Source organism: Paroedura picta, chromosome 18 (genome assembly GCF_049243985.1).
Source record: "Paroedura picta isolate Pp20150507F chromosome 18, Ppicta_v3.0, whole genome shotgun sequence".
Classification (NCBI taxonomy): Eukaryota; Metazoa; Chordata; class Lepidosauria; order Squamata; family Gekkonidae; genus Paroedura; species Paroedura picta.
Genome location: NC_135386.1, coordinates 17562976 through 17580994, shown reverse-complemented (window position 1 = coordinate 17580994; position 18019 = coordinate 17562976). Strand labels below are relative to the sequence as shown.

Genomic DNA, 18019 nt, shown 5'->3' with positions numbered 1-18019 from the left:
AGCCATTTTGCTCATGGCTCCTACCCTTCCACAGGCAGCCATTGTGTTCTTGGCTCCTCCCCTACCCATGGCAGCCATTTTGTATTTGGCTTCTCCCCTACCCTTTGCACCCATCATGTGCTTGGTTCCTCCTCTACCCTAGCAGCATTTTTATTTGGCTCCTCCCCTTCCCTAGGCAGCCAATTTTTACTTGGCTCCTCCTCCAATCTGGTTAGCCATTTTGTATGTGGCTCCTCTCTTTCCCTTGGCAGCCATTTGGTACTTGGCTCCTCCCCTAATCTTGGCAGACATTTTGTATGTGGCTCCTCCTCTTCCCAAGGCAACCATTTTGTACATGGCTTCTCCCCGAACCTTGGCAGCCATTTTGTACTTGGCTCCTTCCCTACCCTTGGCAGACATTTTGTATGTGGCTCCTCCCCTTCCCTAGGCAGCCAATTTTTACTTGGCTCCTCCTCCAATCTGGTTAGCCATTTTGTATGTGGCTCCTCTCTTTCCCTTGGCAGCCATTTTGTACTTGGCTCCTCCCCTAACCTTGGCAGACATTTTCTATGTGGCTCCTCCCCTTCACAAGGCAGCCATTTTGTAATACGCTCATCCCCTACACATGGCAGACATTTTGTAATGGTCTCCTCCCCTACCCTAGCAGCCATTTTGTAATCGGCTCCTCCCCTTCCCAAGGCAGCCATTTTGTACTTGGCTCTTCCCCTTGGCAGACATTTTCTATGTGGCTCCTCCCCCTCCCAAGGAAGCCATTTTGTACTTGGCTCCTCCCCTACCTTTGGCAGCCATTTTGTTTGTGGCTTCTCCCCCTCCCAATAGAATTGTCCTTTGTGAATCTGTCCAATCTTCTTTTAAAGCCCTCCATGTTTGTGGCCCTCCCCACATCCTCTGGCAGAGAACCCCAGTATTCAATTTCCCCTTGAGCAAAAGAGCATTAAATTGCCTCTGTCCTTTTACAAAAGAGAGATCATATGTTTTTCCTTGCCTATTATTTCACTCATGTTCTGCAATGAGTTGGTCTTCAGGGGAGCGTCACTGGAGATGCTTGAATTTCGGCCCAGTCTAGGCAGCTTACTCTTTTGTGCTTTGGCTATCTGACCTCTGAGATAATGTAGAGGAGCGGCTACATCAAGGTAGGTAGGCATGTTCATTTGCAGCCGCAGAAAAGAGCAAGCGTCCCGTCGCACATTCAGGACCAGCACTGTTTGTGGCTGGGAAGGAGCGGTTGGGAGCCCCTGCTCACTTCAGGTCGATCCAGATGCAGGGCCATGTGAGTCCGTCTGCAGCAGGAGAGAAGAGCCAGAGTCCAGCAGCCCCTTCGAGACCAACACAACTAATGCTGCACAACTCCTGCCTTGCCACAAATCTTGCTAGTCTGGAAGGGGCTCCTGGACGCTGATTCTTTTCTACTGCTGGAGACAGGAAGAGCCTCTTGTCTCCTATCCATGGCACCTTTCAGCTCATGAGCCTTTTGGTCTCCAGTGCCACCTTCTGAGTCTCCGGCAGTCCCCTGTGGCCCTCCGTAAAGAGGCCATCATCCCTCTGTCCTTGGAACTGTTCTTTCCGCCGCTGCTCAGAGATGGGAGAGGAGCAGCCATCAGGCCTAGAAAACAAAGAGAACGACTCCGTGCTTGGGGAGGAAAGTGGGACATCTACTGAAAGCCCGTCAAAGCTAATTTTTCGGGCATCTGTCTCTAGATTGTGACAAATGAATTTTTGGAAAGATGGTGGGGAAATCATGGGGGATTCAGAGAGAGAGAGAAATAATTATAGCTGTATATTGATCTATCAATCTCTCCATAGATTCCTGTTCGCTCTCTTTTTTCTTTCCCGTCTTCTTTTTTGGTTCATTTGAACAAAGGGGAAAGGAAGCTGCAGTGTGTAATTTCTCCAGGTCCTACATCCCTGAAAAATAATTAGGCTCTGTTCGGCAGCCGGGCTCCCCTTCGCACAGACCCCGCTGCAGTCAAAAGGATGGCAGGGACTGGCCAGATGGAAGCCAATCTGCATTGTCTAGAGCAGGGGTAGTCAAACTGCAGCCCTCCAGATGTCCATGGACTACAATTCCCAGGAGCCCCTGCCAGTGAACGCTGGCAGGGGGCTCCTGGTAATTGTAGTCCATGGACATCTGGAGGGCCACAGTTTGACTACCCCTGCTCTAGAGGCACCAGCAGCTTCGTTTCGTTAAGGAGTGGAAGTTAAGCCGCAGATGAGCAGGACGACGCAGGCGGGAAGAAGGAGGGCAGAAACTCCCCGAAGGAAGCGCTACTGTTCAGGCCTTAGCGTCTGCATGGCTCTCTCTGGATTAAGAGAAATCCCTTTGGGTGCCTTCTTTCGGACATCTGGAAATGGGGGACAGTAGAACAGCAAGGGGCCTTGCATTGCTCAGCCGTTTCGCTAATGCAGGCCTTTCTGGATTGCCCTGTGTGGGCAATCCAGAAAAACACCCAGGAAAACTCTGGATCCAGAAAAACACGCCACAAAACAAGCAAGGAAAAGGAGACTATGGAAAAGCCTCCTGCAAATTGTTTTGTCGTGGACCCAAACAACCCCCTGTAACAAGATGTCCAGCTGTGGCCTTGCCCTGCATGTGAGCATCCAAGAGAGATCTGTCTAGGCAGCAGGCAGGGAGGTCAGGGGATAGGTGGTCAAACCCAACTGGACGCTCCGCCTTCTTTTTCTGGTCCTTGTTGCAGGGAGGTTTGGCTGTCTTTTATGTCTCTTTCCTGGTGTGTCAGAATTCAGAGAGACCTGATTTGTGGGACAAGGCTTGTGTGTTATATGTTATATACCAGAAATCTAACCAATCCTGGATCGAACAGGCTGTATTTCTCCCTGCCTCCGAAGATGGCCCCAGCATCAGTGGAGCCGTGAGCTTCCGAAATCATTTACGCCTTGAACGGGGACCTCACTTCACATGTTCCTTTAGAGCCTCCCCCCTAGATGTGTGTATTTTTAAAATCCACACAAAACGTGTGATCTGCGCTGACCGTTCTCCTTGACTGAATACCCTTTTGAGCAGGATGGTGGGGCGGGCTGCACAGCCTCCGGGACAGCACATTCCTGCTGGCGTCCCAATGGATGAAGCCATCAGAAAGCCGAAAATGCCTTGAGATGCCGCTTACCCCCGCGAGCTTGTCTAATCCCACCTCTGGCCGAGTCCAAGGCTTTTGGAATCCCCTACAGCGTTCATCCTTTTTCTATCAAAGCCACACGTGCGCCGGGCTGATAAAGAACGGCCGGATGTTGTGCAGATTGCTAGCGTCAACGAACCTCGTATCAGATCTCCCACCCGACCAAGGTAGCATTTTCCTGCACAAAGGGATGCTGAGCGCATTTAAAACCACGCCAGAGTCCTGTGTTTGCAGGGGATGCTGTGGGAGAGCCTCTGCTTCCAATACAGAAAGTTCCCGGTTCAGTCCCAGGCATCTGCAGTTAGAAAGACGGATAGTTGTGGATTGTTGGCTGCTGCAGCTCCTGAGTTGTGCCAGCCACACCAAGAGACTAAATGCTTTGCATGTCCCCTCTGCTGCTCTGTGGATCCCTGGCAGAGCTTGGGGGGAGGGGGAGGTGTATGTAGCTGTTCTACTGCGGACTGGTGTGGCTACCCACAAAGGAACAAGTGATTCTGCAGTGCTAACATGGGCCTTTCCTTTCCCCCAGGTATCCACTGTGACAGCGTGTGTCCGGAGGGGCGCTGGGGGCCCAACTGCTCCCTCCTGTGCAGCTGTGAGAACGGGGGATCTTGCTCCCCAGAGGACGGCACCTGCGAATGTGCGCCTGGCTACCGAGGGCCCATGTGCCAGAGAAGTAAGCCCCCCTGCCTTCCGGCTCCCCCCTCCCCTCTGTTCAGTCACACACCCCTCCCAGTCATAGCCGCGGCCTTCAGCAGAGTAACACTATTCTAATTCTATAGCCAGCCCTGGGTGTAACTCCATTTAGGATGGCACTGTGGAGTTCAATTCAGTGTGTTGCACACAACAAATTAAAACTTCTTTCGGGACCTCCAGCTTCGAAAACTTTTACTTCGTGGCACCCAGCTTGGCTCCCTTCTGTCTCCTCCGTTTTATCCTCTTGCTCACCCTGTGAGGTGGGTTAGGCTAAGAGTGTGTGGCCAGCCCAAGATCGCTCAGGGGGCTTCAGGGGGAGAGCGAGGATTCGAACCTGGGTCTCTCAGATCCTAGCCAGACATTCTAACCATTAAGCCATGCTGGTTCTCAGTGGGAATCCTACTCGCGTATCGTCCCAGTTGGTTGTTGGGAGAAAGAGAGGACGATGCACATCCTCCTTTGGCAGTATAAGCCCTTCCTGGTTTAAGTGACTTGGCTTTTGTTTCTTTCCCGGTTGCATTTCAGTTTGCCCGCCTGGCTTCTACGGGCATCTCTGCAGCCAACCGTGCCCTCAGTGCATCCATAGCACCGTCCCCTGCCATTACGTTACCGGGCACTGCGACTGTCTGCCAGGGTTTTTTGGCCCGCTCTGCAACCAAGGTATGTCTCCCGGAGGCTCTCACTGGTCTCAAGGGCCCATGTTGAGCTGCTTGTTACAAAGGCTGTTTTTGGAAACAGAACAGACCTCCAGCAGACCTTGAGTTCTGTTTCCAAACCCTGAGCCCCGCTTGATTTTTTTGGTCACATGCAATCATTATTACAAAGCTGAGGAAGTGTAACAATGAAACTAGATGTTACCTTGGATTCTAGTCTTTGGTTGTTTTGATGGTTATTAGTAAAGACTCTGAAGACAAGAACTGTTCTTTGAGTTTACTGTTAACCTCTAGCTAGAACACACAAATTCTTCTGTTACCTGCAAGATTTAATGAGACACCCCCACCCCCCGTTTGTGTATTTCCACTTGTGTTATCTTGTTACAAATAATTGCCAGAAATTGGTAAGGTTCTAGATCAGGGGTAGTCAAACTGCGGCCCTCCAGATGTCCATGGACTACAATTCCCAGGAGCCCCCTGCCAGCAAACGCTGGCAGGGGGCTCCTGGGAATTGTAGTCCATGGACATCTGGAGGGCCGCAGTTTGACTACCCCTGTTCTAGATAGCCAGAGGGGAAAAAAATCTTGTTCTAGTTTGTAGGCAAATGCAACACAAATCAGGGCTGTACTTGGGCTCATCCACAAAATGGTTGTCACAGCTTACCTTCAGTGGCACAGTGGAAATCCTGCTGCTGTGGGGGCAGCTTCTGCCTGAAGCAGAGTCTTTAAAAATCCACACAGCCAATCAAATCTCCTGTTCTTGCTGGGCGGATGTCTCACCTAGCCCTGTCCACTGTCTAAAATCTCTTGGCGGGCACCTGGTTGGAGACCCCTGCTGCAGTGCATCGGTGTTTGCAAAGGTCCAGCTAGTGCGTCCTTGTCCCAACCGTGGTTATGTGTTCAGTCCCCCCAGCATTCTGTTATTTCATTGCATGCTGGTTTCCAAATGTTTTCTAAAAAACAGATCTAACAGACATAACTCTCAATACGAATGCCCTGGTTAAGTCCTCAGTCTTAAAAAATAATAATACTCTTTTATAGAAGAAGGAAAATGTCAACTTCTTAATGACTTGCTTTTTCTCCCTGCAAGTTCCAAATGAAGAGTCGGCATTTAGGCAAAATCATTAAACATCAGCTAAATAGAAACATCTGTTTTCTTCTCCCCATGATGTTTACACCGCCCAGACGCATCCCAGTTAATACGAGGCCAGGGGAGCCGGTCTCTTTTAATGCGGAAACCTTGCTCAGTTTTCAAAGTCTGGAGCTGATCTAATTATCTCGTTAAGGAAAACTCTGTTTTCTTGATTTCAATCTGTTGAGGGATCCTGCTTCCCCTTTGAAATGTTGATCTGCCCGGCAGAATTGCCATAAAATATTCATGCTCTAATTAAAGGCGGTGCGTAGCGCAGTTTGTCATAATGTGCAAGCGAAGGAGACGAGGCGTACTTTCTTTTTAAAGATGCAAGTTAATATTTTACTTTTGATAACCACAACGCAAATATTTTTTTTTAAACTCCGGTTTGCTGGATACTTTTGCGGGGTGACCATGCAGGAGGAGCTTTGAGAACGAAGGAGCATGAAATCCGAATGTGTTGATTTGTACCTGAGCTGCTTTCTGAAGAGAGGCTTTGCCTTGAACCAAAACTGCAGTTTAGGATGGGTGTTCAAGGTTGAAAAGTCGGGTCCCATCTACTTTGAAAGACCAAGCTACCTTTCTTCTTCCTGAATTCATATCCAAGCAAACAGGATTGGTAACCCCTTTGCACCTCCTGGAAGTCACTGAATAACTCAGCAAGGTTCGGTGGCCCCTCGTGGGAGCTTAGATAACTAAGGGCCATTTCGCACGGGGATCTTTGTTGCAAATTGTTTGCGGAATGAAAAATCGCCATTTAAAATAGTGGAATTCGTCGTTTTGCACACCTGGCTTTGTAGTGGAATCAGTTGCGTTTTTTAGCGTTTCCCACAGGCTTCCGGTCTCGGCAGAAATCGCTAGAAAGGAAGCGCTATTGCCAAGCTCGTCCCGCCCCTGGCCGTCAAGCAGCCAATGGGCAGCCGTTAGCATGCTCCCAAACAGCCCCTCTCCCTTTAAGAAAGGTTTTTTTAAAAAAAAACAGACCCATAGCAACGAATCTGTGTAGATTCGTTGCTATGGAGAGACCCATCCAGCTGCCTAATGTGAGCTGTCGTTTGATTGTATGATCGTTTGCACGCTGCCTCGAGTGATAAAAAAAAATCCCCCCCCCCTTCTCACGGGCTCGATTTTCGGCTGAATTTATGTGTAAAAAATAAAGGGACTTTATTTCAGCAAACGGGCTTTTAAGTGGTTTGTGCTTAGTGACTAAAGGTGAAGGACTGAAGCCAGGGAAGCCTCTAAACAGAAAGAGGCTCGCCGGTGCGTTTATCCCCGCTCGCTCCGAGAAAAAAAAATGGCGATCGCTTCGCCGGAAGTTTGGAGGAGAGAGCCAGGGGGAGGGGCTTTGAAGAACCAGCAACAATGGTAACGCACAGGTCTTTAGCGCTAGTGTTGCAGATTGGTTGCAGGAGTGAATCGCTATCCGGAGGGTGAATCCACTTTTCTGGATTCCCCTGAAAGCGCTAAAACAAAGCGCTTATTGCTGATCGGTTTCAGGAGTGTTGCAGATTGTCTACGACGTCGTGGGTAATGCCAAATTAGTAGCGTTTTCAATTAGCAACCATTGTGCTATTTTTAAGCCGTGGGAAATGGCCCTAATTCATGGGGCAAGAGCAAAATGGCATTATAATATAGGAGGCTGAACCCAAGAGAACACGTTGGTGGGGGACTTCTTCTGCTTAGCATTTAACTTCAAAGCCAAGTTTATCTCCCCTGGCGAGATAAGGGTGCCACCGTCATGCAGCAGGCCGTTCTCAGTCCCAGCCTCCTTTCTGCCGTCCCTGTCAGAGACAGAGTTGGAAGTGGCACATTGTCTCCGAGAAAGCTCTTCCCCGGCTCTGGATTTCAATCGAGGACTGAGGTTCCTTGAGAATAGATTGAGGTCATCTCCCCTGAATGCCAAAATGGCCAGAATGCTAAAGGAGCGGAATAATTCAAAGAAGCCTCTTAATCACTTTTTTTTGGGGGGGGGGGGGAGGATGAAAACCCTCTGCTTCGTTAGGAGGACAGGCGTCCAGCGTCGCTTTCTTTGTCAGGAGGGACCGCGCAAGTTGGCTATTTTTGTGACTGGAACATCGGCTTTTGTCAGGCGGAACGGCCCGCTGCCAACGGGAACCGTCCACCTGACAATTAGTCCATTGTGGGGTAAAAGGCAGCCCTGGCACCTCGGCTTGCATCAGGATGACCAGTCAAGATTGCAAAGGATGTCGTGAGGGCTTTAAAATACCCTGCTCTCTACAGGGGACCTGCTTGCCATGCTTGCGGTTATCCCGTGGCGAGGAAATCAAACCGATCCGGCTAGCCAGGACAGGACAAGAGAGGACCCGTGGTGGGAGGCCATTAGGCTACCTCTGCATAGCAACCCTGGAATCCCCCTCTGGTCTCCCATTCAGAGTCCAACCCTGCACTGTTGACTGGGCTCCCGGTTCATCCCCTGGCCTTTCTCTCCCCACAGTGTGTCCCAGCGGAAGATACGGAAAAGACTGTGCCGAAGTGTGTTTGTGCACCAACAACGGGACGTGCAACCCCGTCGACGGATCGTGCCAGTGCTTCCCGGGCTGGATAGGCAAAGACTGCTCTCAGAGTGAGAAATGACCCTGCCCTTTCCCGTTTGCCTTGAGGGGAGATCCTTGCCAAATGCACAGAACCCAAAACGAACGCCGTCTTTTTGACAGCCCTCTGGCTCGAGGGCTGCGTTTTGTTTTTTAAGCCACCTTTGGGATTCAAAGGTTCTCCCCCAGTCTGTGAACTCTCCGGCTTCTGACTCATTAACTGTCTAATTGGGTTGTGGTCTCTTAAAAGGTCGGCCTTCTGATAAATGAGTCTGTGGATTGGGAGGGTGACCCCTTTGGGCTGCAGCAACGGATGCACCGTCCGGAGTCCACCCGCTAGGTGGCTCTGGAATCGGCTCGCAAGACCGAGGCTCCGTCCCTGCAGCGATTGAAGCAGCGATTGAAGCAGATTGAAGATAATAGAGCCTCTGAGAGCGTGCAGAGTCTTTGCCTCTGAGGAGCCAGGTCCCGCCCACAATTGCCTGGGGGAAAAAAGAGGAATGCAGCCCAAGTCAGGCGAGGCAACCTCTGGAAAAACTTTATCTTTAAAACTTAGTATCAATGCAGGTTAGACTCAAATTCCCTCCCTTTCCAGTTTGCAAAAGAGGAACGCTATCCCTGGCCTACCCTGCAGGGCTGCTATTAGGGTTGCAACTTGGCTCTTTAAGCACTTAGAATCATAGAATTGGAAGGGACTCCAAGGTCATCTAGTCCAACCCTATGCAGAATGCAGGAAATTCACATCTACCCCCAATTTCGTGCCCAGATGATGCCTTTCTGTCCACCCACTTGCAATCTAAGTTCACAGAATCAGCATTTCCGTCAGATGACTACCAGGCACTGCTGAAAAACTCCCAAAGAAGGAGAACCCACCGCCTCCCGAGGAAGCCTGTTCCACTGAGGAACCGCTCTAACTGTCAGGAATGTCTTCCAGATGTTTAGCCGAAAATTCTTTTGAATTAATTTCAACCCATTGGTTCTGGTCCAAACCTCTGGGACAACAGAAAACAACTCTGCTCCATCCTCCAGGTGCCAGCCCTTCATGTGCTTGAAGATGGCGATCAGATCACCTCTTAGTCCTCTTCTCTCCAGGCTAATCAGACCAAGCTCCCTCAACCTTTCCTCCTACGACTTGGTCTCAACCCCCTCACCCCACCCTTGCGAAAAACCCCTCCCTTGGGTCCCTTACTCTTCTCCTGCAGGTTTGAGGCAAACCCTTGGTTCTGTGGACAGTCCAAAACGATTCATAGGAGGTCCATTGTTTTAGGCCGATGAAAGCCCTTTCCTGTCGTCTTCACACACAAAACTGTGCATTCGGTAACAGTTCTTGTTAAAAAGCCGAGTTTGTTCATGTATAACATGCAACCGCAATCCCATTTCCTTCTTTTGTGTTTGCCCAGATATGTTTATAATTCTCTAGCGGCAGGTCCCTTGTGCGTTCCTTCTCCCTCGCACGTTGCCCAAGAAATCATTAAGCAATCAACGGCTCAGCGCTGGAAAATTAGAGCAATGATATATCCCTTTTGCACTTAATTTACTTGTAGAAGTCTGAGCAGGTTTTTTGGGAAGGAGATCAGCAACTTCCCTGCAATTGCCTAGGTGGGAGATTGACATTTGTGGATCCAAAAACTGGCATTTCCCAAGCAAATGCCTTAATTGGAGGCGGATCGTCTCCGGGAAGGCCCAGCCAGACCCTCACTGACGTTACTTCGCATTCACGGAGCAGCCGAGGGTGTTAGACAGCGTTGCGGTAAAATATATTAAAACCTCCCGTGATAAAGGAGGGATCGGATAAAAACCGACAGCTGCAATTTTGCCTTTATTGTGGCCCTTCCGCAGGCTGAATATTGCTGTCACTCCAAAAAGAATTAGCGGGGCTGTCAATTTCATGGCAGGTTCGTTACGTTTGGGCAAGTAATTGGGAGATCACTGTTCATTTCGGTTTGACTTTGGTGACGGGGGATGCTCTGTTTTGCATTAAGGCCGGCTTGCGCATGCGCAGGAGCCTGGCAGTGGCTCCGGTGGGCAATTTTTCTAAAATTTGCAGAGGAGAAGAGTCTTTCTAATGCCCCGATCCGCTGACTCCGGGAAGACAGATGGGGCCCTGAGAGTCTACAGCAGGGGTAGTCAAACTGCGGCCCTCCAGATGTCCATGGACTACAATTCCCAGGAGCCCCTGCCAGCGAATGCTGGCAGGGGCTCCTGGGAATTGTAGTCCATGGACATCTGGAGGGCCGCAGTTTGACTACCCCTGGTCTACAGAATTCTGCTTGCAGTGAGATCCTAAACAGAGTGACACCCTTCTCAACCCATTGACTTGCAGGGATTTGGGATGGGTGGAATTCTGTTTGGATTGCCCCGCTAAGGATATGAGCGTGCAGTTAAGACCTCTCTAACCAGAGATGTACTTGTCCATTTAGTTTAAAATATTGCATTATTGTTCTGGCTCATTCCTTCCTTCCTTCTCTCTCTGCAGCTTGCCCCGCCGGCTTCTGGGGGGCTGATTGTTTTCACGCCTGCAGTTGCCACAACAGTGCGACCTGTAGCCCCCACGACGGCGAATGTCGGTGCACCCCTGGCTGGACGGGACCCTTTTGCACACAAAGTAAATTAGTGGTTTGATGCTGGGGGAAACATCTGAGCAGGAAACCTGCAGAAAGGGAATGCTGCCCTCCTGTGCCCAGCCCGGGAAATGCAGCCTCATTTGGGGCCCTTCCTAATTCCAATCTCTGGGGGAAAGGAGCTATTCTTGGCAAAGGAGAGGAGGGGAAATGTAAAACTTTTCTTTCTATACTTCTAGCAGTTGTATAGATGCATTCTGTTCCCCGGGGACTGTTTTCTTTGTGTCGGGGTTAGTTCTGGGAAAGTTTAGGGGCTGTGCAAGAAAGCCAAGTGAAAAGGCCATCTTGATCTTTTTTAAATTGCTTATTGAAATGCAACCATATAGGATCAGAGCTAGGGTACAAAAGGAAATAGGAGATCATTTAGGGGGGAAATTGAGGAACCTTTTAGCAGTGGTTTTGTGCTCTGGGATCCTGGGGAGATGCAGCCTTCAAAATTGAGGAGTATGTTTCAGCCCCTTTTTATGTTGGAACATCTGTGGCTCCGCAGCAGAGCCTCTGCTTGGCATGCAGAAGGCCCAAGGGCCTGATTCCATATAAGGCAGCTTCACCTGGGTGTCCTTGGGAGTCCAACCTTCTCGAATTTAAGAGCTGCTCCAAAATCTTGACATGCCAGCGAGATCCCGTGCATCTCTTTCTCTCTCTCTCTCTTTTTTTAAAGTCTTGCGTTTCCTTCTGGCTCCCTTTCAGTGTCACTCTTCACCAACATTTGAAATCTTTAACAGGCAGGTCAGGGGGCTCTGAACCCACCCCCTTGTGATGGGTCTGCCTTTCAGGAGCTGAGTGGGATTGGGCTGTAAATCAGGCTGGCCGTTCTGGGAACGTTTCCTTGACGGTTTTTCTAAAGGCCTCCTCCTCCTCCTTCTTCTCTTTCTTTTCTCTCCGCCCTCGGGTGGCTTCTCTCCTGCAGGGTGCCCACCCGCCTTTCATGGGGCCAGCTGTGCCAACGTCTGCCAGTGCCAGAACGGAGCGGACTGTGACCACGTTACTGGGCAGTGCACATGCCGGACTGGGTTTACTGGGAAACACTGTGAGCAAAGTAAGAAACGGGCTCGGGGCTGCCGTTCTTGCTGGGGCCAGCTTCCCTCTGCAGTTTGCAAAGCCTCTGGAATTACACCTTCTAGCTAACCTTGTTCCTTCCTTCTTTCGTTTCTAGCCCGCCACGGCCGCAAGCGCCTTGTGGAGGGTCACAGTATTATCCCCAATAAAACCCCCGGCTTTCCCCTCAGGTCTTCTGGCCGCCCTTCTTGGTGCTGTTCTTAGGTCTCTTTAGCAAACACATTTCTATCCTGACTGACCTCCTGGACTCCAGGCGGTGAACAGAACTGCAAATCAAGCGGCAAAGACGTCCATTGCAGTCCCATTAAGATTAAAAGGGATCAAAATGCACAGCTGACCAGTCGGTTGTGCTGTCGGAGGCAGAGGCCTCATGCCCCTCAGTGCTTCCATGTGGGGTCTGGATGATAACGCAACGACTCCACTCCTTGACACCAAACACAATATTTCTCATTGAGTAGCTGGATCGCCAGATTGGTCTTGAACACAAGGCTGGCCTTTGGGGGGGGGCTGATCTCCAGGACTTTGGGAGGTTCTCTTTCTGTCGGGGCAGTCAGAATGGATGCCGGCTGGTGTCACTTATGAACAAAACGGGTTCTTGGCTGGTGCGGGCCATAAAAACCCTTCCCCCCCCCCACCCACAACCTCTCTGGAGTCACCAGACCGGTTTACAGCCTTCCCTCCATTTGTTATTGAACGGAGCTCAAAGATACACCCCACGCAGCCGGCAGATTGATGGTGCTGGCCCATCATGGTAATTGTATGAATAAATTTTGTCAGGGGAGACTCAATCATTTGGGCCTGTGATCGAAATGCAGAAACCGAATGCTGTAATCCGAGAAGGGGTGGGAGGGAAATGCCAGAGGCTCCATTGGAAAGGCAATACAGACACTCTTTCTCTGCTGGTGGGCCCTTGCCTGCCTCTGCAGAGCACCCGGGGCTTTCTGGGTGGTCTCCCATCTCAGTCCTCACCAGGGCTGACCCTGCGTAGTTCTCAAGACTGATCTCATTGATCAGACTAGCCTGGGCCATCCAGGCCAGGACAAAAAGACACCCAGAGGTGGTTTGCCTGCCTCTGTGTAGCAACCCTGGGCGGTCTCATTGGCAAAGGACATCTACATCAACAGGCATGCAGGGGCCTTCGCTGCAGAATGTGAGCTGGGGTCTCAGGAGTGTGGAGTTGGGAGCTCCTGTCTTAGCCTCTCTGCTTGGGGGGGACCTGAGGCCTCGGGCCCTTCCTCTGGCCTGTTTCGCTGCTGAGAAATCCTCGGCTGCCCCAGCAGGCTTGTCGACTGCCTTGCCGAGGGGCAAAGGATCCTTCTTGAGGCGCTTCCTGCCTTGCCCTTGCAGAGTGTCCCCCGGGAACATTTGGCTACGGCTGCCAGCAGCTGTGTGAATGCATGAACAATGCCACCTGCGACTACGTGACGGGCACCTGTTACTGCAGCCCCGGCTTCAAAGGCATCCGGTGTGACCAAGGTGAGGGCAGGCTCCTTCCCCCTCCCTTTACAAACCGGGCTACCTGTCAGGATGCACCCGAGTTATAGCCGGGAAAGGATTTGCGGGCCAAGGGGGAGGGAAAGGGCATCACAAAACCCTCAGCTTTGCTCTACGTTCATGAGAGCTAGAAACTTGGGAGGTTTTTACAGGGATGCTGAAACTCTCTGGGCCGTGGAGCTGCATTGCTCCCCTTGTATTTGCTGACAGGGCATGTCTACGGGAGAACAGACTAAACCCACCACGAGCCAAGGGCAGGCTGGGCCATTCCTGGGGCAGAACAAGGGGTCACTCCAGAGCTTAAGCACACGGGACGCTTCCCCACTTGTAGGAACTCTCCCATTCATGCCAATGGAGATGGGGGGGGGGGGTCAATTCATAGGGTAGCCATGTTGGCCTGCAGTGGAAGATCTGGATTCAAATCCAGGAACAGAGACCCACAAGGTTTTTGGAGCATGAGCTTTTTGAGAGGCAAAGCTCCCTTCATCAGATACTAGAAATCCCTGGGTCTTTCTATCCCAGTCAGAAGGTGGGAGGGGTGAGGCAAAGAAGGGATTCAGGATGCAAAATGCAATCGGCTTGGGGAGGGGGGAGGAATGCAGAAAATCAGACAAAAATCCTATATCCCTGTTCAGCCCTGGGGGTTGATTGTTTTGAACAAAGCCAAGTTCGACCATCTTGCGTGGAGGAGCGTGGATCTGGCCGCTCTCTCAATGTGACTCGGTTCTCCTTTGCGAGTGAGGAACTTGAGCCTGTGCCTCCACACCAGATCACGAGACCTGCTCCGGGCAAATATTTCCGCCCAACGTACCCAGAGGACTGAAGAGCAGTGCAGCCCCCATCCCTCCAAAGAGGCGGGGAGGGAGAGGAAATGCTATATATATACACAAATGCCTCGTTTCTGCAAAAGGGCCTCTGCCAGTCCACTTTAACAGGCGCGCTGTGACTTTCTTTTTAACAGCGGCTCTCATGATGGAGGAATTAAACCCCTACACTAAGATCAGCCCTGCGCTTGGATCGGAACGGCATTCGGTCGGGGCAATCATTGGGATCATTCTCCTCCTCCTCATTATGGTGGTTCTGCTGGCGCTGTTTGTGTGGCACCGACGGAGGCAGAAGGAGAAGGGCCACGACATGCCCAGCGTCTCCTACACGCCCGCCATGCGGATGACAAGCACAGATTACTCTCTTTCTGGTAAGGGGCTCTTTTCGGTCTTCATGAGATGCCCAGCCAAAGTCCTGGGGGCAAGAGGGGACGGGAGATAAATGACCTTTCTTTTCTGGGCAGCGTGTTAGCTTTCCCTCTGGACGTAGCCAGCTTCCTTCCCAAAGTCTTGCCTCTGATGTAGAGGAGGGCTGGGGGAGCCAGAACTTACAGACGAGCAGAATAAAATTCTTTCCCCCGAGAGCCAGAGGCAATTGGGGCTCTTCTGGGGTCAGTCAGGACGTTCCACCGCTTGGACCCCTGCAGGGAACATTTCCTTGGGAGTCTGTGGGGCACAGGTAGGATCTGAGCAGAGGTCCCCTGGCTCCCAGCGCAGGCTCTTAGCTGCTTCCTGTGCGATATCCACATGCACAATCGCGATCCTTTGCATTGCCTTGATAAGAGTGTATCTGTGAACCTGACTGGATGCTACAAACGGACAAGATCACCACGGGGCTGCTAGTTCCTGGTGCCATCTCGTGAGTAGAGGTGCAACAGGGCCTGATTTGGATTGGGGCGTGAGAGGATGAGGAATTCCCGCTGTGTCCCCTGTGCTGTTTTCTGTGGCTTTCCGCTTGCCAACTCTGGCCTGCTTCCAGCAGGTGCATTTTCTAATGCGTTTCCGCTTTTCGTTTCTGCCCTGGGTCTGGCCTCCCTTCAGCGAAATTACTTTGGGGCTGCGAATGGCCGGTTGGGCTTGCCTTCCATTTTATCGGCCACCGGTGCTGAACGGCCCTGCTGGAAGATGTCAAAAGTGCCGAGTGGCCAGGGGTAAATCTTCCTCAATGACCTGCCAAACGGGGGGCTCTCCGGGAAGAACTGCTGGGCGGGAGGCTCGGACAGGAGCGGGATTTCTGGCCCAGGAGAACCAGGGGGGGGCTCCGGATTTATGTCAAACAGTGTCCTTTTCCAGCTGCGGTTTCTCTCTCGAGGTGGGGGGAAAGGTGTTCTGGTGCTAGAAAAGGGGCCACGATTCCACCTTCAAATGTCTTCTTGTAGGAGCGGAAATGCAGGGAGGGTTTCCTGTGCCAAGTCCAGTCCCTCCCCTAGCAAAAGATCTGGCAGGTAGGAAATGTTTGCCCCTGGCGAGGACTTCATCTGCAGAGCCACACATCCCCCCACCCCCACCCCCACCCCCGGCTCCTTGGCTCCTTGAAAGCAGCGATTCTTATGAGGGACAGTCAAGAAATCTAAGAGGGCCCTGAGAATTTGGAAAGGAGGAAATGGGAATTCAGGAGCAGTTTCTTCACCCCACTTGCCTCGTCAGAGGAGGGGCCGTGGCATGCAGAATGTCCCCACCTCTGGCTGCTAAAAAGGACCAGGTTATGGGCAGCATGAAAGACCTTCACCTGAGCCCCACCTGAGCAGACAGTCCTGATCTGGACGGACCCAGGTGGGCACAAGCTGTGACTTGGTGGCAGAAGTCCCAGGTTCACTCCCAGGCACCTCCCGTTAAAACAGGAGCAGGCAGGAGGGGATGGGAAAGGCCTCTGCCTGACAGCCGCTGCCAGCCTGAGCAGACAATACTGACCTTGATGGGGAGGGGGAAGCTGTGTGTGTGTGTGAGTGGAGGGACTGTGGCTTAGTGGTAGAGCCTCTGCAAAATGTCCCCGGTTCAATCCCTGACGTCACCAGTTAAGGGCTGCAGCAGGAAGTGACGGGAAAGACCCTGGAGAGCAGCTGCCGGTCTGAGCAGACGATACTGACTTTGATGGATGGGTGGTCTGATTCAGCAGAAGGCAGCTTCCTATGTTCACGCATGTGTTTTCTGACAGGGCATGAAGGAGCTCACCCACCCTGAGGATAAAACCTCAGCTTTCTCCCCATTAGCCCTCAGCAAAAAGAGAATCCTAGAGTTGGAAGGGACCTCCACAGTCATCTAGTCCAGCCCCTGGCAGAATGCAGGACATTCACAGCTACCTGCTCACCCATAGTGACCCCAATTCCATGTCCAGATGATGCCTGCCCCCTCCCCCCCTCCCAAAACACACACACCGGAATCTCTGGTCTGGAGGAAATTTGCCTTCCGACCCCAAAATGGCGACCAGCATTTCCCTGGGCATGGAAGAAATGGCCCCAAGAGCCAAGCTGAGACACGACCCCTTCTGCCCATCCTCTCACCATCTACTTACGTTCAAGCCTGACGTTAAGACCCCGTGCTGCTGAGACCCCTGGTGGGATCAAAACATGCCTCTGAGACGTGCTGCTGCATTTTCCAGTCCAGGGACCAGCACTGTAATATTTCTCGACTCGGACTTTAATTAACTCAAGGCAAACGAGAGCACACTTCATTGGCTTGGCCTTGCACTCCAAAGCAACTGGCCATTCTTTGTAACTCTGTCAGCCGCTTCATAAATCTGCAAGTGGCTTAAGTGCAGAACTGAAATGGTTTTAATCTTCGGGACAGGGTGTTGCTATTTTGATCTCCGTGTTGTTGCCGATGCTTTAAGGGGAGAGCTCTCCAAGTGCCATTGAAGAACCATTTAACGGTGCAGTTCTGCATTCCTGAAATAGCCATCCTCCCTTCCCTACTGAGTCGTCCTGGACTTTGGCCAAGTATGTTGCTTCGCGGTCTATGGCTGGTTCCCCGTGGCACAGCCATAAGGATCCGTGAGAATGGAGCACAACAGAATATTGCCCCTCTCCTGCCCTTGGCTTATCTACGGGAGGAAGGGGAGGCTAAAGTCCTGCTGTCCAGAATCTGCCTCCGCCCATCTCTGGAAGGAACCCAACAATTGGGTCTCTTGGAGCACAACCACTAGCCAAAAACCAACCCAAATTCTAAGCTTGTTCGTCTTCCAGGTTATGCTGGCCTTTGCTTTCCGTTGTGCTTTCCTGTTCTGCTTCAGGGAGAGGGGGAGACGGTTGGGATCTAGATGCACTGGGGGGTCTGTGTTGCTTATAACGTGACCACTTTGCACTGAGTTGTTAAATTTGATGCCTAAGTCCTCCCAGCCTCCTTTATTGACATTATTTTGTCCTGATACCTGGGAACGTTTTCCTCTTCACTTCGGTGTGATGAACAGTTGGTCTTGGGGAGCGTGGCCTTTGTGTCGCCTGTGGCCATCCAGGTCTGCTTCTTGGCACAAACCTATAGAGAGGGGGGCATAAACTGTAGCTTCCAGAGGTCCAGCAATGCTCATGGTAATTGTAGTCCATGGACAACTGGAGAGAAACAGTCTGGTCATCCGCGCTATAGAAGGAGAAAGGCTGAGAAAGTTGTACATGGGTGGGGAAGGAGGCGATCCAAGGTATTCCCTCGTTTATAAGCCTCGGAAGTGGGCAGTTTGGGTTCTAATCACTGGGACCTGAGGGGCGAATGGCAGAGGTGAGCCTGGTGCCAGGATGGGCCCTTCTCCTCACTGGGGACAGCTCCTGCTGAGCGTCAAAATGTGGAGACCTGCCCAGGTGCCTCCAGTCTTGCAGGTGCCCAGGTGCCTCCAGTCAAGCGGCATCGAAACCATTTTGCGTGACG

The 18019-nt window shown here is 51.6% G+C and overlaps 1 protein-coding gene and 1 long non-coding RNA gene across 9 annotated transcripts in view; one reads left to right on the top strand and one right to left on the bottom strand.

Annotated features, from left to right (window-relative positions):
• MEGF11 (multiple EGF like domains 11) overlaps positions 1-18019 on the top strand; it is a 274750-nt gene that overhangs the window by 248614 nt on the left and 8117 nt on the right. For all 8 annotated transcript variants that reach the window (XM_077317624.1, XM_077317627.1, XM_077317626.1 and 5 more), the window contains exons 15-21: positions 3664-3810; positions 4356-4490; positions 8070-8198; positions 10643-10771; positions 11698-11826; positions 13194-13322; positions 14302-14535. In XM_077317624.1, the coding sequence (XP_077173739.1) occupies positions 3664-3810; positions 4356-4490; positions 8070-8198; positions 10643-10771; positions 11698-11826; positions 13194-13322; positions 14302-14535 (1032 nt within the window). The remainder of the gene's footprint in view (positions 1-3663; positions 3811-4355; positions 4491-8069; positions 8199-10642; positions 10772-11697; positions 11827-13193; positions 13323-14301; positions 14536-18019) is intronic.
• Positions 7583-18017, bottom strand: LOC143827759 (uncharacterized). The gene is made up of 2 exons (XR_013227403.1): positions 16677-18017; positions 7583-8648 (listed from the first exon to the last, which is right to left on the bottom strand). It is a non-coding gene; the product is annotated as an uncharacterized LOC143827759 (long non-coding RNA).